Source organism: Cydia fagiglandana, chromosome 14, assembly GCF_963556715.1.
Source record: "Cydia fagiglandana chromosome 14, ilCydFagi1.1, whole genome shotgun sequence".
Classification (NCBI taxonomy): Eukaryota; Metazoa; Arthropoda; class Insecta; order Lepidoptera; family Tortricidae; genus Cydia; species Cydia fagiglandana.
The window spans coordinates 11,300,121-11,327,324 of NC_085945.1; the positions used below are offsets into that span (position 1 = coordinate 11,300,121).

Below are 27,204 nucleotides of genomic sequence, written 5' to 3' on the forward strand. Positions count from 1 at the left end.
GCAAGGTTTTTGGAAATACAAGCCCTAAGGGGGTTAAAAAGGGTATGAATGTTCGTCTTCGGGTGCAAATTTTATTTTAAGCTAGGAACTTGAAACTTTGTAAAAACGTAATAAATTGAAATACAAGAAAACTGATATCAGCGTTTTAGAAAATTCATCCCCAAGGTGGTGAAAAAGGGGTTAAAAGTTTGTATGGATATCAAAAATTTTTTCGAGCGCGGGACTTGAATCTTTGTATTTGGGGATATTATTAGAAGACAATAAAAGTAATTTCAGCTTTTTGTAAAATTCATCCCCTAACTGGGTTAAAAAGGGGATGAAAGTTTGTGTGGGGTTAAAGTTTTCTTTTAAGCTAGGAATTTGAAACTTCGTACAAAGATATATTATTAAAATACAAGAAAACTCATATAAGTGTTTTTGAAAATTCATCCCCTAAGGGTGTGAAAAAGGGGTTGAAAATTTGTATGGACATCAAACATTTTTTCGAGTGTGGGACTTGAATCTTTGTATTTCGGGATATTATTAGAAGATAATAAAAGTCATTTCAGCGTTTTGTATAATTCATCCCCTAACAGGGTTAAAATGGGGTTCAAAGTTTGAATCCATTACAAATGCTTTGAAACTTCTTAGAAAGACATATTAGCCGCCTACAAAAAAAAGTAATTGCAACGTTTTTGGAAATACAAGCCTTAGGGGTTAAAAAGGGGATGAAAGTTCGTCTTCGGGTGCAAATTTTATTTTAAGCTAGGAACTTGAAACTTTGTAAAAAGGTATTAAATTAGAATACAAGAAAACTAATTTCAGCGTTTTTGAAAATTCATCCCCTAAGGTGGTGAAAACGGACTTGAAAGTTTGTATGGATATCAAACATTTTTTCGAGCGCGGGACTTGAATCTTTGTATATGGAGATATTATTAGAAGACAATAAAAGTAATTTCAGCGTTTTGTAAAATTCATCCCCTAACGGGGTTAAAATGGGGTTCAAAGTTTGAATCCATTACAAATGCTTTGAAACTTCTTAGAAAGACATATTAGCCGATTACAAAAAAAAGTAATTGCAACGTTTTTCAAAATACAAGCCTTAAGGGGGTTAAAAAGGGGATGAAAATTCGTCTTGGGGTGTAAATTTAATTTTCAGCTAGGAACTTGAACTTTTTGCAAAGGTATTAAATTAAAAAAAAAACATGATAACGAATTTAAGCATTTTTGAAAATTCATCCCCCAAGGTGGTGAGAATGGGGTTGAAAGTTTGTATGGAGATCAGATATTTTGTGAGTGCGGAACTTGAATCTTTCTATAAGATAGATACATAGGTACCTATTATTAGAATACAAGAAAAGTAATATCAGCAACCAACATCAAAATCCACTTGACTTAAAACTTCATACAACTTGCTAAAAAAGAAAAGTAATTTCAACATTGCTTGGATATGATAATTATAGGTACCTACCCTAGTAGCATTTTCGTTGGGGCCCACGGTGCCAACGGTAGGGAAAACGTTGGGATGAGGTTCGTTCCGTAGCCAACATTAATTTTGTATTGGCCCACCATCGCATTTACCAACATTCGCTGTGGCACAGATGCCCAACAATGGGCCTTTGTGTATTTTGGTATCGTTGGCTAAACAACGATAATATTCGTTAACCCAATGATGACATATATCGCATTTACCAACATTGGCAGTGGCAGTGATGCCCAACAATGGGCCTTTGTGTATTTTGCTACCGTTCGCTAAACAACGATAACATTCGTTGGCCCAATGGTGACGAATACCGCATTTACCAACATTGGCTGTGGCACGGATGCCCAACAATGGGCCTTTGTGTATTTTGGTAACGTTGGCTAGTCAACGATATCATCCGTTGGCCCAATGGTGATGAATACCGCATTTACCAACATTGGCTGTGGCACTGATGCCCAACAATGGGCCTTTGTGTATTTTGGTAACGTTGGCTAATCAACGATATCATCCGATGGCCCAATGATGACAAATATCGCATTTACCAACATTGGCTGTGGCACTGATGCCCAACAATGGGCCTTTGTTTATTTTGGTAACGTTGGCTAATCAACGATATCATCCGATGGCCCAATGACGACAAATATCGCATTTACCAACATTGGCTGTAGCATTGATGCCCAACAACGGGCCTTTGTTTATTTTGGTAACGTTGGCTAATCAACGATATCATCCGATGGCCCAATGACGGCAAATATCGCATTTACCAACATTGACTGTAGCATTGATGCCCAACAATGGGCTTTTGTGTATTTTGGTAACGTTGGCTAATCAACGATATCATCCGATGGCCCAATGATGACAAATATCGCATTTACCAACATTGGCTGTGGCACTGATGCCCAACAATGGGCCTTTGTTTATTTTGGTAACGTTGGCTAATCAACGATATCATCCGATGGCCCAATGACGACAAATATTGCATTTACCAACATTGGCTATAGCATTGATGCCCAACAATGGACCTTTGTGTATTTTGGTAACGTTGGCTAATCAACGATATCATCCGATGGCCCAATGATGACAAATATCGCATTTACCAACATTGGCTGTGGCACTGATGCCCAACAATGGGCCTTTGTTTATTTTGGTAACGTTGGCTAATCAACGATAACATTCGTTGGCCCAATGGTGTCGAATACCGCATTTACCAACATTAGCTGTGGCACGGATGCCCAACAATGGGCCTTTGTGTATTTTGGTAACGTTGGCTAGTCAAAGATATCATCCGATGGCCCAATGATGACAAATATCGTATTTACCAACATTGGCTGTGGCACTGTCGCCTAACAATGGGCCTTTGTGTATTTTGGTACCGGTGGCTAAACAACAATAACATTCGTTGGCCCAATGAGCACAAATATCGCATTTACCAACATTGGTTGTGGTACTGATGCCCAACAATACCAGTTGAGTTTGCTTGTGGCGTCACTAGATGGCGCTACTGTCTCCAAACATCGAAGTTATAGTTATTTTCTCGATTATTCCGGATAAAATCATAATATTTTTTAAAAGTAACTTATAAATCTAATAGCTATAACTATAAAATTTATACATAAATTTAAAAAAATGTATTTTACCAACATTTTCTCAATTTAAATCTCAAAAAACATAAATCTCGCTTACGAAGTTTCGAAGTGCGGTTAGTATATATACAAATTAGAGTGTATAGTAAGTGTACTTGCTTCGGCAGTACATATACTAAAATTGAAACGATACAGAGAAGATTAACAACAACTGCTGCCTAGGGCCTTCATGTGGATACAACCAATGCCTACCGTAGTGTAATTGTAATATTTATCAGCAAAGGCGCAACGTCGTATTACACAACCACTTACTTAACGTAGGGTAACTGTAGGACTCGTAAACAAAAGCCCATTACATAATTAGACTGTAGGCACACTATAAATTACACAACTATTTACCTACGGTGGTATTGTAAGAATCCTACACAAGGCCCAACGTTAAAGTTACAATGTTGGCCCTTTGTGAGACAAGCTGTGTTGGGCCTTCAACCTGGTGCACGACTACCTACCGACCTACCTGACTTGCCGTTGGGTAATTGTTGAATTTGCAAACAGAAGCACAACGAAAAAATTGCCCTTTTTTTATTTTTTTGCAGTTGGCCCTAGAGCAAGCCATACGGCCAAATGTAACAATTAACCAACCATCAAACAAATGTGTATAGGCCCAACCACGGCCCAACCAAAACCACCACAGTTGAATAATTGTATGATTTATTTTAATAGGCCCAACGAAAAAATTACTCTAATGGCCCTCTGTTGGGAATCTTCGGGAGGGCCTTTGTCGAGGGCCCTCCAGCAAATCGTACGGCCAAATGTAACAGTTAACCAACCATCAAACAAATGTGTATAAGCCCAACCACGGCCCAACCAAAACCACCACCGTTAAATAATTGTATGATTTATTTAACTAGGCCCAACGAAAAAATTACTGTTATGGCCCTCTGTTGGGAATCTTCGGGAGGGCCTTTGTCGAGGGCCCTCCAGCAGATCGTACGGCCAAATATAACGGTTGCCCAACTAATACGTAAACAAAGGCCCAACAAAATCCCTACAAGAAAATGCTAATAGGGTACTAAAGATGTAAAATGTTGAAGATAAGATTTCACGCGGACGAAGTCGCGGGCAACAGCTAGTAAGTACATAAAACGAAATGCGTTTGTACGGGACAGCCCGTCGAATGCTCCAAAGTAAAAATGCTCTCCCAGCAAGTAAAATTAAACATAATATAGAAATATAGGTACCTATAATACCTTTTAATATGTCTTGGCACTATAATCCTTCAATGCCACATATCAGAAACGTAAGGGTCCGTGATCCGGCCCCACCTCTTCCTTAAGGATGACTCACGCTAGACCGGGCCCGGGCCGTGCCGGAGCTTCCAACGCATCGTTTTCTATGGAAAGCACCACGTGATCTCCGGACCCCTATTCGACAAGCGACGTTTGACGTATCGTGTTGATCTCCCTTTGATGTGGGAAAAATCATAAGTTCTCGAATACGTACAATGTCAAAATTTGACATTAACAATCCACAGTTAGGGTGACAAGCAAACCACACCGAAGCACCCTTAGTTTAGAGTTGAGTTTTGGATGGTTTTGGTTGTACCAAATGATATTATCCACCGTTGATAGAATCAACACTCAGTATGCAATAAAATCAACTGTTGATTTGACGTGGATGCGAAATCTGACAGTTGTACGTGTCGAATTTGGCCCCCGATCAGCCGTAATAGAAAATGACATGTTGGACGCCTCGGCCCGGGCACGGCCCGGTCTAGCGTGAGTCATCCTTTAATTGCTCTGTAATTATTGCCTGGCAGGGTTGCCACGAACTAACATTTGACTGCACTTGTCAGGGGCAGAAACCACAACAGAGTTAGGATTTCAACGGGTTATGGACAGGAAATTTCCTTGATATATCGTACCTAATAGGGTGTAAAATTTGGTATGTTGATAGGTTAATAATACAATGCTGAAACAGAGTTCAGGGGGCCTAGCCAAATTGATAATCGTTGATAGAAAAATGTATGGTTTCGGTTTGGGAAATACATAGTTTCTTAAGATAAGTCATCCCGATATATTTTTTCTTTTCATTTGACGATTGTCATCTCGGCTCCCTAGATTACCTGATTACCCATGATATGGATACCCTGATATTCCATTAATGGAATTTTTGATTAAAATTAGTTTTCTAAAAATGTCTGACTACACTCGTAATTCGCTCACACATTAAAACAATATAAATCTATATCTATCTCTTTTTAACTTTTATTATAAAGAAAAAGACTTCTCGACCGTGACACATGGATCCTACTGGCCCGGGAGAAGCTCAGTGGGTATGTCCGACTTCCACGGACTAAACCCCCTGGGGTGTTCCGCCGCGCGCTTTGTAGGCGGGGTTTCGGGAACTCGATTATAGGCCTCCGAATTATCACCAACCCTAACTTAAGCCAATTGTTTAAGCTAAAGTTAATTAAGAAAAACAAAAGAGGCAGCGAAATAATGATAGGGCGCGGTTGAAATGAGACAGATGGGGAAGCACAGTGTAATTAGCCAATTAAAACAAAGCGGTTGTCCTTTTCTAACAAATGGAGCTTGATAATTAGGGTACAGCAAAATGCTTCTGGGTTGGAAAAACTGTGCAAAAGGGCCTTACGGCTCGGCCACGACATTGAGCGACTTGCGACGGCGATAGCAGCGATACGAGTAGGTGGGAACCACGTGGAAACGAAAGGTCCGATCGCTGTGCTGTGTCTCGCTCCAACCTATTGTTATCGCTGCCGCCGTCGCTCTATGTCGTGGCCGAACTGTAAGGATCTTTTGCACAGTTTTTTGTAATACCAAAAACTTACCCGATTTTATCTTAATAAATGGAGTCTAAGACAACTTTTTCGTAAAGTATTTTATCATTTACATTTTATTAATACATACAGAACACATAGTTTAGGATTTTTGGTGGACATGACAAAAGCGTATAAAAAAGTATCACACGAAATCTTACTCTGTAAATTGTACGGGATGGGAATACGCGGCACTCTGTATATTTGGTTCAAATCAAATCGTACCTCTGAGACCGTAAACAATGCGTACAAGTAGAACACTTAGATAAGGACCGCGAGGAACTAAAGACCGTGACATCAAAATCGCGTCATATTGTTTATTCCATTATGTCAATATTTCAGGGAAGCGTTTGTGGATGCCTACTATTTCTTGACCTGCCAAAGATAACACAGACACAACCTGCGTTATGTTTGCTGACGAAGCCTTTCTTCAAGATCATGGACTAACACTTTGTAATTCAGTGCAGACTGCCATAAAGGAATCAAAAAGTGACACAACATTCAACAAAAACTGAAATCATTACTTCTAGAACACGCTTATTACTCAATTGACGAATCTATATTATCTATGCAAAACGATCATTGATTCCAACACATCGTATTGAATAGGGTTCTAAGTCCTAACAGTTACCTCCCATCATTAATTACTTATTTACCTACTATAACATTTTCACTTATTATTATAGTTAATAATAATTTTATTTGTAAAAATTGAATGACATGAGAAATTTACCAATAAAAATCTGTATAACAAAGACATTAGGGTCTGACCCGTCTGACTATGATGGTACACCACCTACATGGTAACTACACTGTTAATGACAACGTGTCATTAACCTAATGGAGCCCTTTATTCATTTCAGAAACCAATCAAAGGCGTTATCATGTATGACTTTACTTATTAGATCATTTAGCTCATACTATTTATTAGAATAGATTAAGATCAGTATTCGAAACTCACGTATATATTTAATATGCATGATGTAAATACTTTCATTTTAACGACAGCAAGTATTTAAACTAAATCTGCATGACAACAGAGCACTTCACACTGTATGTTTCTTCACAATATGGGCTATTTAAATTTAAAACCACTCTGTTAAATGAAATTGTTCCTTTAATGACAATAAACTTACCTACTTGCCTATAACCGTACACGTACAATTATACATGTTTGTATCTTAATTGCTAATGGATTCATTAAATATTTATCCAAATCGTATCCAATTTCACTATAATCGCGATCACGTATCGTATATGCCTATGCTCGGCTAAACATCGATATTACACAAAAAAATAACATACTACTACACTGTACACACTAATCGTAAGTAAGTATTCAAATTCTAAGACAACTTGTAACCACGGTCTTATCTTAAACATGGCTCTTGTAAAAAAAATAAGGTTAACTCGCTCATTACCTGTACCGATTTTGATTACCAGCAGTATTCTAAATTATGTAATAAGTCTGCATTCGTTACTTCAACTTGACCATGATCGCGAATCTACATGTATTCTTAATCAGGTTTTGAGGTTACAAGCATTGCAACTTAAAACTTACTACCATAACGTCTGAGTATATAAAATATGTATATGTATACTAGGTACTCACACGTTCTTGTCCTTTTATGGGCGCCGTTGATCACCGCTTCTGACTTGTGATGAATCAAAGTCCTTCGTACAATCAATTACTTTTATTTTACTCCAACTTCTTACTTCAACACTCTTTGACAATATTTAGTTAACAAGCCGTAACCTTCGTGCTACATGTTACTGGTTCAAGCGCCAAGCGAGAATGATCCCCCCCCATCCCATGGTAAGTTACATTTTATACTTTTCCCTCATTAGAATTGGCGGGTAGGAGAGAAGGGTCATTTTCGCGACTACCCACAGATTAATTAACAAATATTCGGGTAAACACAAATCACATTTTTAATCACTACCTACTGAATGCCATAAGTTTAACATAACTCACGCAAAATAATTATAATTTATTCTTGAAATCTTATGAAATATCACATAATTTTTTTAATGTTTTTGTTTATATATGCGTATCTCACTAGAATAATATAATCAAGGTATGTTTATGTTTGATGATTGCAATAGTAGCAAGGTATGTTTATGTTTGATGATTGAAATAGTAACTCTAAAAATTATATTTGTGTCTTATATTCCTGCCGAAGACTTTTATTTTTCCTTTTCCTTCTACACAAGTTAGGCCAAGTAATGAGAATTTAGGGCTCTCAATTTTATCTTGACTTCTACATGAGTAAAGCTACGAGGCCATGTTTGGTATCGTTTTCGTATAAATTCACAGTACCAAATTTAGTTATGGTATCACATTGACACCATTCCGAAGTAAAAACATATAAACTTATTAATATACTTTCCTTTAAACTCCCCTTCACGCTTAAACTGCTGAACAGTTTTAATTTAAAGGTACACATATATTTTGAGTCCCGAGACAGGGCATAAGTAATAAGTTACCTCAAAAATCATCCTTTAAAGGTGTGAAATGTGGTGCAGGGGGGAATTCAGAATTGAATTCTTGAAGTTAATACTTACTGTTTAGGTTAAGGTTTGAAGTCATGTTTTTTATCATTTTCAACTAAATCAAAGATGTAGAATTGTAGACCATCCCAAATTTCATATAAATCGGTTCAGCGGTTATTGATTTTCCGTACAAATTTTCACGCCACTTTTCACACCTTCAAAAGATGATTTTGGTTATAAGATCTATCCTATGTCCTGTTCCGGGACGCAAACTATTTCTATACCAAATTTCAACGAAATCGGTTCAGCGGTTAAGCGTCAAGAGGAGTTTAAAAAATACCGGCCAAGTGCGAGCCGGACTCGCATTATTATTATTAAGGGTTCCGTACATTAAGTCCGCCTCGCGCTTGGCTGCACATGTCTAATAGGTTTTCCTGTCATCTTAATAATCGTGATAGGTAAAGGACTATTTTGTGTATATTTTTCAAAATGTAAGACCTAGTAGTTTTGGAGATAAAGGGGGGGGGGGGAAATGGTCATTTTTTGGGTATAAAATCAATTTGTTTACGTTACATGTCCGTCTTTGGGTCCCTAATTTACATATATGTACCAAATTTCAACTTAATTGGTCCAGTAGTTTCCGAGAAAATAGGCTGTGACAGACGGAGAGACATACAGACGCACGAGTGATCCTATAAGGGTTCCATTTTTTCCTTTTGAGGTACGGAACCCTTAAAAAATTTTTTTTTAATTTCGTGGAACACGGCCTAGCACCTTCACTGATGTAGAAATCAAGATAAAATTGAGAGCCCTAAATAAAGTTTCAAGAGCGGATATCTCAAAAACTATTCAATATATGGAAAAAAATTACTAAATAAACTTGTAACAAATTAAATTAACTTTCATTTTGTATAAGTGGCCATGTCGCTACGATGCATAGTTTCCGAGATATAATCGAAAAACCGGAAAATGGAACCTTCAAAGCCCCCTCTCTCCCCCCGCTCAAAGGCTACGGCCGAGGACTTTTGATATGTTCACCTCCTAACTTGTCCAAACCAAGTTAAGGAGTCAAAAATTGTGTTCCGAGCATTTCCCTCTACAACTTTATTGAGCATTCGTTGCCTGACCTAGTAGCGTATTGCATTTCTTTAAAAACTTTTCTGTAAAAGGTTGACGGGTGTTGGATGTTTATATGGTTTTGGTCGATTTTTATCATTCGCATCGCCCATGATGACTTACTAGAATTACTTACGAGCACACGAGACACTAATAGCTTAAGTAAAATGAGCCAACTTGAGGATGTAAGGTAGTTTCCCTCCAGGGCCCGATTTTTTTTCCCACACTGTATAGGTAATATACAACGTGAAATAGTTGTTAAATTTCTTGTTCACACTTTACGCAAATTCAACAATTTGTAGAAAATATTTTTGTAAACAAACAAAATTGAGTTTCTGTCTTTAACACATTCACCGCTACGGTACGCAATGCATATAAAAAAAAACCTGTAAACTTAAAATAAATATTTCATCTCCGACTTTCATCACTATTTTATTCATCACGTTTCTTATTCACTACCCTCATAAAATTAAGCACATCTGTTGCGAACGCAACCTTTATTTGTATAATACAGTAACTAAACGCAGCCGTCGGGGTCGGCTAGTATTTGGAAGCTTTTTCTAAAGCACCAATAGGAGCGCTCCACATATTATGTATCGCGGCCAATTAGAGGCACCCAAATCTTAACCACTATTTTCGGACATTCAAATTATGCAAATCACTCTTTCATCAGCCTCCATACAATCACCACACCACTTTTACATTTAACCGTTTAGTCAAGGAACCCTTGTAAAACCAGTACCTATTGAAATTATAATAGTTTACTTCAAATCGAAGCTTTTTATTTGAGTCGTCGAGATCCTGACCTGCACGGCGGCTACACATCTTTATATTGGGAACTAAGGGACACTTTTTCCGAATGGTTTACGATGTTTGCCTACTTTGGCCTCGATACTATTTTCTTCTGCGAATATTTACCTACCTCGGCAGAAACTCCCAAGTGCAAATAAATAACGACCCGAATAACAAATAACACCAATAAAATATTAGATAATATTTTATTGGTGATATCACAAAGAAACTCAATTCGACAGACTTGTAAATAACTAACTATTGTTGATAAACTGTTTGATATACAATGTAGGTACAGTCGACGTCAAAGATATGTTTACACTTTTGCACCTTACTGCCTTGGAATAAGGCGAAAAATGTAAACATATATTTGACGTCGACTGTACGAGTATCTCATATACCATGGTATAATAATATACTCCGCCTGGTACTCTCTTCCCGTCTTTTCGTGGCCACGTGACTGACACAAGCCTAGGTCATCATGCGACAGCGCTATATGATAATATGCGATAGCGCTATATACCTATAGCGGCCATGTTATGGTGACGCAGACAACGACGTTGTGTCACTCTGGGAAGAGAAGACCATGTTTTATTAGACTATGTCATATACAAAAGAAAAAGTGACCAAGGAGGTTGCTTCTAATTTAACAATTTGTATGTATGTATGTATGTATGTAAGGGGGGGGGGGGGCGAGTGGATCTGACGTCCGACTTTCAATCCGGAGGTCATGGGGTCAAATCCTATCAGGTTGTATTTGTACCAATGAGTTTTTCGGAACTTACGTACGGAATATAATTTGATATTTAAGTACCACTAAGGTTTTCGGTGTAAGAAAACATCGTGAGGAAACCTGCATACATCCGCGAAGAAATTCCAAGGTGTATGTGAAGTCCCCAACCCGCATTGGGCCAGCGCGGGGACTATAGCCTAAACCTTCTGGTTCTTGAGAGGAGGCCTGTGCCCAGCAGTGGGACGTATATAGGCTAAATTATTTATTATTTTATGTATGTATGAACTCTTTTTTGTACAAACACACAAAATGGCTAACCATTTGTTATGGTTTTGGTATGACCTTGACGCTCGTCTTTGTGATTGGCGCGCATCTCACGCACAACCGTCATTTCATTTCGCATGAACCAATCAGCGTGAGAGATTTTCAAGGTTGTATCAAAATTAGATCAAAACCATAAAGGCTCATTTAGACGGTGCGAGGACTCGCATGCGAGATTCATTACATTGCGGTATTTGATTGGTCGGCTGAATTGAATGTAACCAATAGTCCTAAATATAACTAAAATCACATACGAGTTCGCGCGCCGTCTAAATCAGCCCTAACAAATTGGAAAATTAGGACTGGAGTATTCAGCCGGCATACCGCGAAAACCGAAATTCGCAAATTGCGGGGATCTTTCTCTTTTACTCCAATGAAGGCGTAATTAGAGTGACAGAGAAAAATCCCCGCAATTTGCGAACTTCGATTTTTGCGGTTATAGCCCAGTATTCGAGATTGGCGTCATAATTTTTATAGTAACGGCGAAACTAATCCCAATTTTTCGAGTAAGTAATAAGTACATAATAATAATCTTGAACAATCTACTTTGTGTATTGTGTGTCGCGTAGAAGTCCTTAACATTTTTCACATACATTATATTTCCTTAGAGCAATATCAAGAGTCTCTAGAATCCACCGCCAAAAGTGTAAAAGTGTTTTAAATTACTGTCCTACCCCTACCTTCAACGGTTTAAGCGCTTGGCGGTGCGCTGTCTCTTATCTAGCTAACAGAATCGTTTTGTACCTACACCTATTTCTATGTATTTATTAGTTTTACCATATACAAGTAACATTTAAAAAAATATTTATTAAATAATTTCGTTCTATAATTTGAACTAAAGCAAATGTTCAAGTAAGGCCAATTTAAAGTTACGTTGTAGATACCGTATCTAGTACATCCATATAACAACGGATCTATATAAAGACCTGATCTAGGTCAGTCTGACTGCAATGCTGAGATAGCGAGAGCTGAAAATTTAGATAATCTTGATGGATTGAAGTTTTAACGGTGGCTTCGGAGAAATGATGTCAATTTTACCCGAGCCATTATCGGTGGACCTTGAGGGGAAATATAGCATTAGATCTTATTTGATGTTTTACGTAACTTTGAACTTTGAGTTTTTTAATAATTACAAAATACAGAAAACGAAAGCAACGCAACGAAGCCTCAGACATCAGTACAATTTAAATGAACTGGTTTTAGCTTTAATTACTGTTTTAAGGTACTAATATTCATTTATAATTACTATTTTAAATAGCTTGGTAGGTACAATAGACATCCTAACCCTGCATTCAAACTCTTATATTTTAACCCCCCTTGTTCATAAACGCTCTACAAACCTCTATTAGCTAATAATCGTGTATCCTTATCTGTCATTTTGATTTATGTATTTGCAAGAAAGGGATAAAACATAATTAAACTAAATCAGGCCCGGCAAGATTTATGAATAAGGGGGTTAGTGTTTTCCTAAATGAGATTTTCCAAATTTCATATTTTTATTTCATGTGAGTTTATGACGAATGATTACGACTCAAAGTTTTCCGGTCACTAATAAATAAATAAATAAATATTATAGGACATTCTTACACAGATTGACTAAGTCCCACAGTAAGCTCAAGAAGGCTTGTGTTGTGGGTACTCAGACAACGATATATATAATATACAAATACTTAAATACATAGAAATACATAGAAAACACCCATGACTCAGGAACAAATATCTGTATCATCATACAAATAAATGCCCTTACTAATGAATGTACATATTCTATTCCGAAATCACAGTCACAGGATTAAGCCCACATCTCGATGGGACCTAAACGGCTTAGCGTCCGTATGACAACGAACACTGAGATATCCGAACGGTGAAATGTGATCGGTTTAAGCCAATTTTACGTGTGGCACGTGTATTGTTGCTCGAGCGCCATACGTCGTTCAATCATGAAGTGCCAGTTGAACGCTTTGTGGAAACTGATCCCCAGTTCTGTCACTTTGTTGGAGCCACTACGGCAGTAACGTTCACCAGTAGACGTGTGTTAGCAACCGTTATTTAACGTCATAAAATAACAGTGACTTTTTACAGCCTGACAAAAAAGAGTAGAATTTAAAAAGTGGCAACACTGTAGTGTCGTCCCGTTCTCTTATATATATTAATTTGAAAGGGACGACACTACAGTGTTGCCACTTTTTAATTTCTACTCTTTTTTTCCAGGCTGTACTCCGCGCATTTGAAAGTATAGCCAATATCATTATCACGCAATCTCGTATACGAGCACATATTATCCGTATTGGTTACAGTTACTGTAACCAATACGGCAATGTAAATAGGCGTGACGCGCTTGGATAAAGTACGAAACGAATATGTAAGAGGTTCCTTCAAAGTTGCACCAATAGCCGAGAAGGTCAAGGAGGGGCGACTAAGATGGTACGGGCACGTCATGAGGCGAGACGATAGCTACTCCGTAAAAACAGTGCTGAACATTAGCACGCAGCGATCAAGATGCAGAGGCAGACCGCCCGCCACTTGGTGGTACACTGTCGAAAGGGACCTAAAAACTCACAATATCCCATTGTTGACAACCCAGGACAGACCGGCCTGGCGCAAACGCACAAGAAGGCCCGACCCCAAATGAAGTTGGGACTAAGGGCAGGAAGAAGAAGAGGTTACAGTTACTGTAACCAAAGAGAATTGGAAATAGAGGAATATTTTCAAAGTACATTATGTAGTCAGTAAGTACATTTACTGCCATCTTTCGACACAATTGATTAACTAGACTTATACCGACCGGGATATGAACCGTGATTACTTTTTGTATTGTAGTCTAGTGAAACTTACCGTGAATCATTCAAAACTGTTACAAATGATTAACACTTTTAGAACGCCATTTAATTTTCACTTTGATCCTTAGTTTTTCACTGATAGGTATGTGTTAAATTTGTTCAATGTTAAAAAGTATCGCCATATAGTCAAGTATACTCTCGAGTAAGTAAGAGTAAGATAATAATAGTAATGCTGGCTTAGGAAAACAACAACGTGGCTCCAGCGAAGGGTAGCTAGATCAGTGCCCCAAACGCGTTAGTTCCGCGTCGTAGCATTATTCCCGATGGCATTTTTCCCCACTCGCGTTAGTCCGCGTAGCATTATTCCCGGTCGCATTTTTCCCCACTTTTCATGGACGTCACACTAAATTAATAGGTTAGGTAGGTTAGGTTCATTAGGTAGCTTCAGATGCTCGAAGGGCAAACCGCCCAAAAATAGGAGCCCCGCAAAGCGGGGCTCCGTCTAGCTAAGTTGTGAACTAACGCTACGCTAAACGCGGAACTAAGGCTAGTGGGCAAAAATGCGACTAGGAATAATGCTACCCGGAACTAACGCGAGTGGGGAAAGATGCAATCGGGAATAATGCTACGCGGAACTAACGCGTTTGGGGCACTAATCTAGCTACTCCAAACTAGTACAATTAGAGCACTTACCAAGCTGCACAAGCTCCAGGCGTCTGTCAGTCACGAAATGCCACGGAAATGCCTTGCAGAAACTTGCCACGCCGATCCTTAGATCTGTCACTTTGCTTGAACTAGCCACGGCTCTAGCCTCGTTCAACGATTCGCAGCTGTCCTCTTTTGACTTCTGGCGCACGGGGACCGCGTTAATTTCATATCTGGAAGATGATATTTGATTGGGAAAGGAACATTTAAATCTTTTTGATTAATTAACTTAGTGAGAATTATAATATTTAAAACTTTCGCGTTTGGAACATATATTAAAACTCACATATACGGCGCTATTCGGGAAATGAATAAGAGTTTCACTAGATATGAAATAGGAAAGATATCTGACGTTCCAGGGCAAAAGGTCCATTGCCTCGGCTGAATATTGGAGCGGCGTTAATAATAGAGTAAGCGCCAGTCGCCATAAGGTGCCTTTTGCTGTGAAACGTCACATATCTTTACTATTTCATATCTAGTGAACCTCTAAATCATTTCCCGAATCGCACTGTTATATACGGGACTATCGCGAATTTATTTTATTAATTACCTTTATTTACCGACGTTTCGACACTGGTTTCACTAGTCGTGGTTGCGGCCGCGGCTAACTGATGACCCGCTGAAAAGTGTATGAAAAAGTTTGGGGTAGAATGTTGCGGTGAAAATGTGATGTCTACCCCATACGTTTTCATACACTTTTCGTAGGGTAGTTGCACAAATCTCTGTTTAAACATTTTGCTGCTAACATTTTCAGTTAGCCGCAACCACGACTAGTGAAACCTGTGTCGAAACGTCGGTAAATAAAAGTACTATAATAAAATCGCGATAGACCCGTCTATAAATGTGAGTTAATAGTGAGAACTAATTTTGCAATGACAAAGTGTGGTGCTGTCATTATTAATGTAAAATTTCTATGAAAATATGACGTGTATAATGACACACCCTTGCTTTGTTATATTCCAGTCAGTGAAGTTAGCTTAGACGTACTCTATAGTTTGTGGTCAACACTCGCAGCACGCAAAGCAATTAAAAGAGATAGGGCGCGGCCCGCCCGCAGATAGGTGTGACAGAGAACACACTACGTATTCGCAGCTAATGTTTGACTCTCGCTGCACGCGTTAGTGTTTGAACTAGCTTTGATTCTGATTATTGCAGCAAAAATATAATATCCGGGATATTGACAATGTAACAAACTTCGTTCATATAATATTTTAAACTTTCGCGTTTTGAACACATATTAACTCACATTATAGACGGGTCTAACGCGAATTTTATTCAATTACCTTGATTTACCGACGTCGGTAAATCAAGGTAATGGTCAGCCGCGACCACGACCAGTGAGTGATACCTGTGTCGAAACGTCGGTAAATCAAGGTAATGGTCAGCCGCGACCACGACCAGTGATACCAGTGTCGAAACGTCGGTAAATCAAGGTAATTGAATAAAATTCGCGTGAGACCCGTCTATAATGTGAGTTAACTTCGTTCATATTTCTAAATCTGAAATTCTATATAATACACACTATTTTCGTGGCTGTGTTAGCCGATGAGTACGGGAGCGGCAAACACGCCCACAAGCCTGGCAGGTATAATGTGCCCGTGGCGGACTGATGTCGCTCTGGCGGTCTAGCATTACGTTCTCGCGTGCGAGACCATAGGTACTTGAAGTCGTGCTAGATGTATTGAGTCGCGCGCGAGAACGCAACTAATGCTAGATCGCCTGATGACGCTTGAGTCGCTTACTTGCGAGTGTCTTAAGATACAGAGTTCACAATTTCGTCGAGAAAAGTCTCACCTAAATCTTCTAGGATCATTAGTATAACTGGTCAGTCTTATGTCGGTCTGTGTATCATATAGCCTCCTGGCAATTGTTCTCAGACTTCCCACGAGGAGGTACGCCACCGGCTCGCTTTCCGTCGTCAGATGTAACTCGATCTTGTCTTCTTTCGATGTCGTGCAGACGAAAGCGGCCTCGTAGTCTTGAGAGTCGTCGTTTTGCGTGTCGTCCTGTGGAACAAATACAATATGTACAGTCCTGGGATAATATGTTACACAACGAAAGCCGAAAAACTATCTGGCACGACTTTATTTGTGGAGCCATTAATAAGAGCGTGCTAAATATTTTTGCAGCCTTCGAAGAGTAACATATTTTTGCAGGTGACTGTACTAAAGACCAATCATGAAAAAGTAAAAAAAAAATGAAGTTCAAACGCAATGTTGTTAGATTGGTCTGCAGCGACCGCCGATAAAATAAAAGAAACCAACACGGCACGTCGCGGGCGGCCATATTGGATTTTTTTTACTACGGTAAACATGTCAACTTTTACAATTTTTCTTGAAAAGCATACATCTAGTTTAATATATCGAGCTAGTTCGAGTTTTTTATCAGCTAAAGTATTTGCAGAAGTTAATTTGTCTTTAACCTTACAGTATGCGACTGTGTAGTGGACACTACACAGTCTACGCTTCTACTTTCCTTATGCGCACTGCCAAGGAATGGAATTCCTTGCCGGCGTCTATATTTCCGTGCACTTATAACCCGGCAACCTTCAAATCAAGAGTGAACAGGCACCTTCTGGGCGAGCTCGCTCCATCGTAGGCCACGTCTACGCCTCGGCTAGTCTGTGGCCATGAGTAAACCCATGCATAAAAAAAAAAAAAAAAAACAATGAAAAAGAGTCGTAAAATATACAATATATTTCCATATGAAATGGCCCATTGTTGGTATCGTCCCTGCTGACAAGAAACGTTCCGATAATACTATTTATAAAGCAACCTTGCAACAATGTCAAATATTTTAGGTACCTAAGTATAGTATACCCTACTTATTCGTAAACGTAACTAAACGAATTATGCCTTAGATTTGAAGCTAAAACATGTTAAATAGTAGCTAAATATAAAAAATGCTCAGATCATCAAAAAATAACATTTCAGTTACTGTGTGATTTTAATAGCCTTCCAAATTTAATGCATAATACCGTTACTTTGCGCCAAAAAGCTTTTTGCTGGTGCACCGTAAAAAGAGACGGAAATTAAAATGTAAATTTTACGTCATTATTAAATTGAGTCAGCGTCGTAAACACTGCAACAAATGACGGTCAAAAACTTGTACCCACTTTTTAATGAATGTTACTTTTATTATGTTCGCGGCTCCGTGTGATTCTCTCTCCTTCTCTCCAAAGGTAAAATACAGTCAAGCGTTTATTGTACCTATACAAACTATAGGCATACAGCAAAATTTTTACCGATGTAATCATAGCATTCATAGCCCTGAAATCTAAGAATAGGTTATAATACTTCACTACACTTATCTAAGGATACGTCAACTACTGAACAAAAGCTTCCGCTAGGGTAGGTCATACACAGCGGTCACGTATCGAATGATATCCATGGTAGGTACCTTGTCTTGCTACGGTGTTATGGCTCCTCTACACGATGGGCCAGCGCAGGCCACTCCAAGGGACGCAGCCGTGCCAATGAGATGGCAATGTCACTTGCTCCCTCTAACGCATAAATGCGTCCCTTGGTGTGGCCGGCGTTGGCCCATCGTGTAGAAGAGCCATTACGGCTACCCAACCAATGGACAATCAAGGGCACAACTTTGTATAAGTAACTATCTTATTTTGGCTCAACGATCCAAAGAGAATCTTGGCCTCTGTCTCGATCATGCGCAACTTTGCATAAGTGATTGATTAAATTTGATCATAGCTTGAACTATCATAATTATATTTAAGATAATGTAATATATTAAAAATCATGACCTCTAAGAGTAAATTTGTAGGTAGGTAGCAAATAGGTAGTAAATACTTGCTAGAGGCTAATATAATTATTTGTTTGTTACTATTTTATCATTGTTTCAATTTATTTGAATGTTTTGTACACGAATACATCATAAAAACGTGAGCAATTTAAGTAGAAATGTTATTTACCTAAACGATAACGTCTACAAAGATTAGTCGTATTATAACTTTAAAAATGTAGGATGAAACTACGAGCACAGCTTTTATCCAGGTTCACTTTGTACGATAGTAAAGATAGCTACTTTATATTAGCAGAGCAGTTATAAAACTTCAAGAAAGAAAAATACGGAACAAGTTTAAGTCCCATTTTTTATTAAACGCTCTTAAACTTTGGTGTTAAGAACTAAAAGCTCTATCGCCTCTAAATCTTGCCATAAGGCGCCGCTTTTCTTCGTGTTTTTCGAGTTCATTGTATTTTTATGTTTGTGCAGGCAATAAAGGAAAAATATGTATAAGAATTAGAAAGTTTCCTTATGCCTTTGTTCTCGGCATCATCTGATTGATGTTGTATTCGCGTTTGTCTCAATATCTTAATATGAACGGCATGATTTGTCGTCCTGACAACGTCCAGATTTGTTATCATGAAGCCGTATGAGGGCCACTAGCACCATCACCACCACCACCACCACCGGGCGTAACCGGTTAAACCTGGAGTTACCATGGTTACCAGTACAATTTGACACTGGGACGACGGTTTAACTTTGTGTTGCACAGTGAAACGTCATCTTGCTTGAATACTTATGGCAGGTGATCGAGTATCGTCTCCACACAAAATACTATAACAAAGGTAACTTGCTCTTTTGTTTAGGTGACCCTGTTTGCCACGATTGTTTTTGAGGTCAAATTCCAGCGGGGAAGCTAGGAATTTATCGAAACTCGCGAAAATAAAAAGGCTAGAGTAGCTTTGTTGATCCAAGAAACATTCGTGGCAAGCGGCTGAGACAAGAATGCAATATATTAATTTAATATAGGTACATTATATAGTATATTTGGCATAAAGCGGCGCAAAAGGAAGAATCGCTCTTGTATCTTGATGATCTTTAGGTTGATGAACCATTTAAATAAGGTGTCTTCAACGAGTACTGAGATACTTCGGTCACATAGCTCGCAGATACCCTGACAACCTGGAGAGACTTGTGGTGATGGGAAAGGTGGACGGCAGACGGCCTAGAGAACCAAGTCCAGCGTGATGGTGTGACCAAATATCCGACCAGATGGACATCACACTAAGCAACGTTTTCCACAAAGCAACCGACAGGGAGAAGTGGAGAGCTGCCATAGGAAAAATTTGCAAGCGGAGTCACGATCCTCAGCAGTGAGTGACCGACTTAGAAGAGAGAAATAAAGTATCTCACCTGGTCATGCAGAACGTCGTGTACACTGTCGAGCGTGTGCAGAAATTCGATGAGGTTGGTGCCTAGACATTTATACGCGCGCTCTATTCGACAGTTATGGGAAAACGCTGTTAGTATTAGATATTCCCCTAGTTTCGCCATGAAGTCTTCCGTGCTTACACCTGTAACAAACAATACATGATTAGTATCAATCAATCAATCAAAGCATTTATTACCATTCTGGTATCATTGGTACCAGTTGGGGTGGTGATAGGTATCAAGATCTTGTCATATTATGGACACCCGCTTCTGGTTATTATTAAATATTTTAAAGCGCTGGGATAGTTTTCAATCCTAACCTTTTCCCTTATTGCAAAACACTGCCGTATAAGTAGAAGCCTTTAACATCGCACTATACACGAAATTAAATCAAGGAAGAAATATGATGTCACTATATTGCTGTTGTCTTCAAATAAGACTTTATTGTTCTAAAAATACCCTACAGGTAAGTTACAGAAAACTTTTCCTTTCATCGCGAAGGCTTGAATGGAAAACATCTTATATGTTATTGAGTTACGAAGGTCCTTATCCATTACGAAACTTCTTGCCAAGTAAACTGTGAATTAACTTAGTGACAGTAATTTTGTTTGCTACAGAAGTTAATATAATAAGGAAGAGCACGAGTATTTAAGTTAATTTGTATCATTTAAGTTAAAGGTCGCTGGTCTTGAGCAAAACTTTCGAGTTTAGTTCTTTACAAATACGACCCAATGGTTTGGATATGGATTAGATTTGTCAGTGTCGTTTTTGTTTGAAGAAACGTCACATTTGACTCTGACATATCTAATCCATAACGTTTCTAGATCTATTTTATCTGACGTATCTTAAAGTTTGAATCGGGTCGCTAGTGTGATTGGGCGGTTGAAGATGCTTTTCCTTGAACTCTTCCTAATTTATTCTTACTTTTCTTTTTCTGGTTTAAAATTCAATCTCTTCAGATTATCCGTATCGACATTTTTCATTCTTCTTGTCTAACTATATCTGCAAAAGACTAAGCGGCTTGAACGGCGATTCACCATTGCCGGCCTTATCTCCTCCGTAGTTAGTGTTAGCGTAGTTAGTGGGACTTTAGTAATTAAATCAAACTAGACTAAGTATACTAAGTACTAAACTTAGCCTAGTGCCCTTAAGGTAACTCTCGAGCAAGTGCTTCAGTTAAGTGGTTTGCTTATATTTCAATCTGATATGTCGTGTGATCTGATGAAATGCTGTTAAACCACTCGGCATAATTGGAATGTGGCGAGCCGCGATCGGTTGCACAGATTTTCAATAGGATTCTACTAAAGCTTTAATTGATTTCGAATCATGATTTCCACATAGCGGCTTTGTCGGTCAAATAAAATAATAATTGAGTAGCTCAGTGTTTACTATTTAAACATAGTAAGTACTTACGGCATCTTTATCTAAATTATTCAGTTTAATAAATCTATAACTTATGATCTTAGTTCCCATCGCAATCGTAGTGCTGATGCATCGCTGATGCATCGGGCCTCAAAGGTCCTCTACGCCATTGGTTTCAGCCCCACGCACACCACCCAAAACCCGCAAAGGTCCCCAAAAGTCCGGGACTTCATAGACAGACTCGATAAAACCCAGGATTTGAACATGCAACCTCCAGATTGAAAGTCGGACGACAGATTCACTCGGCCACACCACCGTTCCCAAATTATTCAGAATTCTCAAAAACATCTGACAAGTCTACACATCGTTTTATTCGTCCTCATCTTCCGGTTTTCCTTTGCAGTTTCCTGTTTGGTATCTTGAAGGAACAAGGGGTCTGACGGCCTTCCGGCAACACCGTAGTTTACAAATTGCGGGCGTCTTTCTCTGTCACCCTAATTACGCCTTAAATAATTAGAGTAAAAGAGTGAGCTGGCCGCAATTTGCGAACTTCGGTGTTTGAAGACTACATGAGTGATAAAACAACGTGGGATTAATGGTGACTCGAAATAGATAATTCAATATGTATGTACTTCTTTGTTAAGTTTTATTGACATTTGTTATTGACATTTAGATTTTATTCTAGAAACATTCTAGACTAGTATTTTTTATACAATTTTTTTTTATGTTTGACGATCTTTTTGTGAAATTCTTAGTATTAAATTTGATCTGTATAATAATCCAATATTACTATGGAATAATATTAACTTCAATAAATTGCTCTGATAATTAGCTTAAGATAATATATTATTATGTAAAACGTTCATAAGTGCTTGTTACTAGGCCTACATGAATAAAGTATTTTTGACTTTGACTTTGACTTTGACTTTGCTGCAGGCCCTCTGATTTGGCAACCTAATTCTAAAATCTGACGACTGCGATAACTTACAATATCAGACGTTACTTTGCGGATTTTCTCTTTACCTAACGCGAAATCAATAATGCGATAGATTTTACGAAAGAGACTGCCATCTGACCGTCTTAGGAGTGAAAACGGTGCTTGTTTGGAATTAGTCCTGTTTTGGCACCATATTTTTGTAGAATGAAAAGCAGCCTAGTCAACGAAAAGACACCAGACAAGTTCAAGATCTATCGGTATCGATAATTACTAGCCTCTAAATCTCGCTTGACCCAGACTTCGCTCCAGGCAACGATCGCGATGCAGATGGCCGAAGATCGAGAGGCCTGGAGAGCAGTGGTAGGAAGAATAACCCATAGGAGTTACGTCCCTCAGACATGAGGTCACGACCACGAAGAAGATAATCTCGCTTGGAAGACTTTTTGCAAGATTATAGTTCGCATGATTACCATCATGTAATACCTACTTTATTTGCATAGTGCATAGTCAAGGTGGATATACTGATTTGGCTTTTAAACAAAAAACATTAATCACAATTTAGGACATTGTGTAAAAGTTGCTCATACTAACATTAATCTCGACGAACAGCTCTAAACTCTAAATAACAAAGGGCTTATAAGGCAGGACAACACCAGGATTTAATCCGATTTTCAGTCGGACTCTGGATTTAACGCCTACACGAATTGACAAAGTTTAATTGTACTGATTCCGATTATAATATTTTAAACTTTCGCGTTTTAAATACATATTAACCTACATTATAGACGGGTCTAACGCGAATTATATTCAATTACCTTTATTTACCGACGTTTCGACACAGGTTTCACTGGTCGTGGTCGCGGCTGACTGATTGTCCCAGCAAAATGTCAAAACAGAGATTTGTGCATCTACCCGACGAAAAGTGTATGGAAAAGTTTGGGGTAGACATCACATTTTCAAACCACCCACCACACATAATGTTAATTATTGTCAATAGTCCGACACGCAACACTCACAATATCCACGCACCCGTCCGAAGATAGATCCTTTGGCTTTAGCTTCTGTATCACTGGTTCCCAAGTTGGCGATAAGTTGAAACCATCCTCCCTATTAAAATTCCTGGTCACCACCACTGGTGGTTGGACCAGTGAAACCTGTGTCGAAACGTCGGTAAATAAAGGTAATTGAATATAATTCGCGTTAGACCCGTCTATAATGTGATTCCGATTAGATTGCAAGTTTGGGACCTTTTGGTTGAGCCCTATTACTATAGGTACATATGTATCTATGGAAGCAGTGGTGGCCGAGTGGATATGACGTCTGACTTTCAATCTGGAGGTCGCGGGTTCAAATCCTGGCTCGTACCAATGAGTTTTTCGGAACTTATGTACGAAATATCATTTGATATTTACCACTAGCTTTTCGGTGAAGGAAAACATCGTGAGGAAACCTGCATACATCTGCGAAGAAATTCATAGGTGTATGTTAAGTCCCCAATCCGCATTGGGCTAGCGTGGGGACTATAGCCCAAAAACCCTCTCGCGCATGACTCCTCTCATGACGCCTGTGCTCAGCAGTGGGACGTAAATATGCTGAAATGATGATGATGATGATATGTATCTAGTACTCACGTAATAGGACCTTAGCAATTGTTTTTATGACCAACAGGGTCCTGTTTCTCAAAAGCTTGTAACTTGTAATACAAGTGGAAGTCCCTTTCTAACAAAAGCTGTCAGAAAGTGACATCCGCTTGTATTACAAGTTACTTTTAAAAGTGAAAAGTATACTTACTATCGGTCGCCCGTACCGCATCATATATTTCTTGTAAATACGCGTAATTTCTGCATGTTCTGACGTCGTCTGGTAATCTTCTTCTGCGAACAAAAATAACGGGATTTTATTAGTAAATTAGCTTTTGCCCGCTAATTCTTTCGCGTACAATTGGAATATGAGTATGTCGACATTGCGACAGTCATGTGGATGCAAACTTATCATAGAAGACGAGATTGAAAATTTCGTTGCAAGAAATGAATGATGAAAACACAAGGTGATACGATATTTATATGAAATTATTTTAAAGCATCACAAAGAAAATATTTTATGTAATTATGCTCCATCACCGTTACGTATATTGTGCAAATTTTATTAATCTGCATTAATTATAATAACATAATATTATACAAAATACTTTCATAAATAATACCTACAAACTATCCTCTAGTCTAGAGTAAAGCCACACGCTCGTGAAAGCCGGATACTGTAGTGCTTGTCGAGTCTATCGCAGGCGGACAGTCGCGGCCGACGACGGCTTTATAATAATTATATTATTGTCCCTAGGGACTTAGCCCTTGCCTTCTACGTATTTACAAACATATTTAATATTTTTCACCTCACCAGCTCGGAAAGGCTTACTTTGCACTTCGAAAACGAATAGCAAAGTTGCATTTTATCCACATGTGAGGCAAAGTAATCAAATGCAAATTTTGAGTAGTTTTCTTATGTTTGCTCGTAGAATTGTTTTTAAATGATGATTTTGAATGATAAATATTTAATAACATTCATTTGGATTTGATTTGGTTTGATTTTGTTTGATATTTTACATTTAATATTTGCTTCGGGTTGGTGTGGTGAAAAATTTTGTGTTTCACTCGGGGGCAAATTTTGTTTAACCCTCGTGCTTTGAAACCCTCGCAACGCTCAAGATTCCATTTTTCTTCTTTCGCTTACTCGGGTATCAATATTAGCACGAGCGGTTAAACAACAACTTTGCCCCCTTGTAAAACAAATAACTATTTTAGCTTCCCACCCAACTTATTTTTATATATTTTTATCAGTAATACAACTATATTCCTCAAGTTCATTGCTTAATGAAATACATAATATGTATTATCTATTTACTTAACAACCTTATTCCTTTTGTCGTCTGAGCTCTTTGTTCAATTTATGAGAGTCCATTTGTCATCAATTGTATTTAAATATTAATTCATCAGGTAAATTCAGTTTAACAAAACAAAAATGCTAGCAAACATATTTAACGCATTATAAAACGGTTGACTCGCAGTTGACCGGGTTTGAAACCAAAAAACTACGGATCGTCACAACTTCAAAAAACTGTTGTTATCTCTGTCTATTTATCAATTTTACATGAAATGTATTAAGTATTTTGCTGTACATATATTAAATAAGTCATTTATCATTATCACTCAGAAATTAATATTGACACAAAATGGTGTCACGTTAAACGTTAACCAATCAATTCATTTATTGTTAAAGCTATTGAATTTAATTCAATGCGATTACCATTAAACTCGAGCATTCATTTTGTTCATACGTACAATATACCTTCATGTATCACTGACATCGAATGATCGTTAGTACGTATTGAACACGTTAATAGTTTCAGGTCCTGTGTTCCAAACGTTTAGCGAGCGTTAGAGCGACGGTAAAGTAATGCTGTCTAGTTACTGTCAATAAGAATGACATCATACCTACATCCTACATGCATTCACTATTGACAGTGTAGTAATCGGAATCCCACGGATCATTCGGCGGGGCGGGTAGCGTGGCAGCAAGCGGAAAAACCGGACAAGTGCGAGTCGGACTCGCCCACCGAAGGTTCCGTACTTTTTAATATTTGTTGTTATAGCGGCAACAGAAATACATCATCTGTGAAAATTTCAACTAAGGTAAAGGGCCCCTGTTTCGGCAGGTTAAGGCTCTTGAGAGTGAGTTGAGAGTTTGTATATTTTTTTTAAATATTACTAAGCATATCAATACCTTGAAAGCTTTGAATAAGTTATATTAGATCTTTGTTAATAATTTAATGTTTAAACTGTAGGGTTTTAGTTGAAACTTTTTTTTATATGAATTTTTTCGTGAACCTCTTATTTGGCTCCCATTTCGTGATACAAATTTAGGTCAGCTCCTAAGTTCGTGAATTCGTGTCCCCTGTTTCGGTATAAAGTTTTCTTAGAGTAATTGGTGATAATTTGCTGATAATCATTTTAAATTTTTAACGGTTTTACCTACTTACGAAGGTCAAATTAAAAATAATATAAAAAAAATTAAATTGAGAACTAGCTTAAAGTTTTTTGTACTCGTCGACTTTAATGGTTGAATTAAGACTTTGGAAACCATATGGGTACTTTAATACTTGATTAAAAGCCAAACTATATAAATAAAATATATTTTTTTTTTAATGAAAAAAAAATTAAAATAAAAAATATTTCCAAAAAATAATTTATTATCTTATACGTTAAATATTACACAAATTAAATCAAATAAATTGAATAATAAATAAAATTGTGCTAGTAGCTAATATGAGAATATACGTGGTATATACCTTAAATTTTTTAACTCGGGGTCACATTCAAACTCGTTTTATGAGAATTCTAGTGAAAAAAACATATACCGAATTTCGCTCATACGAAACTTCATGAAATACATTAATTATTTCCTAAATAATTTTTTTAATTATCTTCGTTGTTATATTTAAAAACAAGCACTCAAAATGTAACTAGAAAATCCTTGATTCGTTAGTGGCACGAAATAGGAGACACACGACAAATAAAATGACCGCTATTTCGTGAGTCGATTTAATGCAATTTTAAGTTATTTCTATGCATATATTCAATCTCTTTTCTTATCAAATCAATTACTAAGGAACCCACGGAAACACTCCCAAAAACTTTTATTCGAATGGGTTTAGCTTTTCCTTCCTATAAGCTTAACAAGTGAGAGCGCGCACCTTACGCTTAAAAAAAGTGCACTCATACAACACAGCTGTTCGCGGCCGTCTGACAGTTTCGACCGTCGTGTTACTCTCAGTTTAATCACTAAAATATTGGTTATTATTTTATTGAAGAGATTAAATAATACAGATTTTTTTCATATGTATAATTTGAATAAA

General features: G+C 37.9%; 1 protein-coding gene across 1 annotated transcript in view; it reads right to left on the reverse strand.

The window, feature by feature from the left end:
- The window catches only part of LOC134670780 (head-specific guanylate cyclase), a 113,421-nt gene that overhangs the window by 44,525 nt on the left and 41,692 nt on the right, over positions 1 to 27,204 (reverse strand). The window contains exons 3-6 of the mRNA XM_063528595.1: positions 24,087 to 24,169; positions 19,979 to 20,139; positions 16,619 to 16,830; positions 14,813 to 14,997 (exon numbers count right to left, since the gene is read on the reverse strand). Coding sequence (XP_063384665.1) covers positions 14,813 to 14,997; positions 16,619 to 16,830; positions 19,979 to 20,139; positions 24,087 to 24,169 — 641 coding nt within the window. The remainder of the gene's footprint in view (positions 1 to 14,812; positions 14,998 to 16,618; positions 16,831 to 19,978; positions 20,140 to 24,086; positions 24,170 to 27,204) is intronic.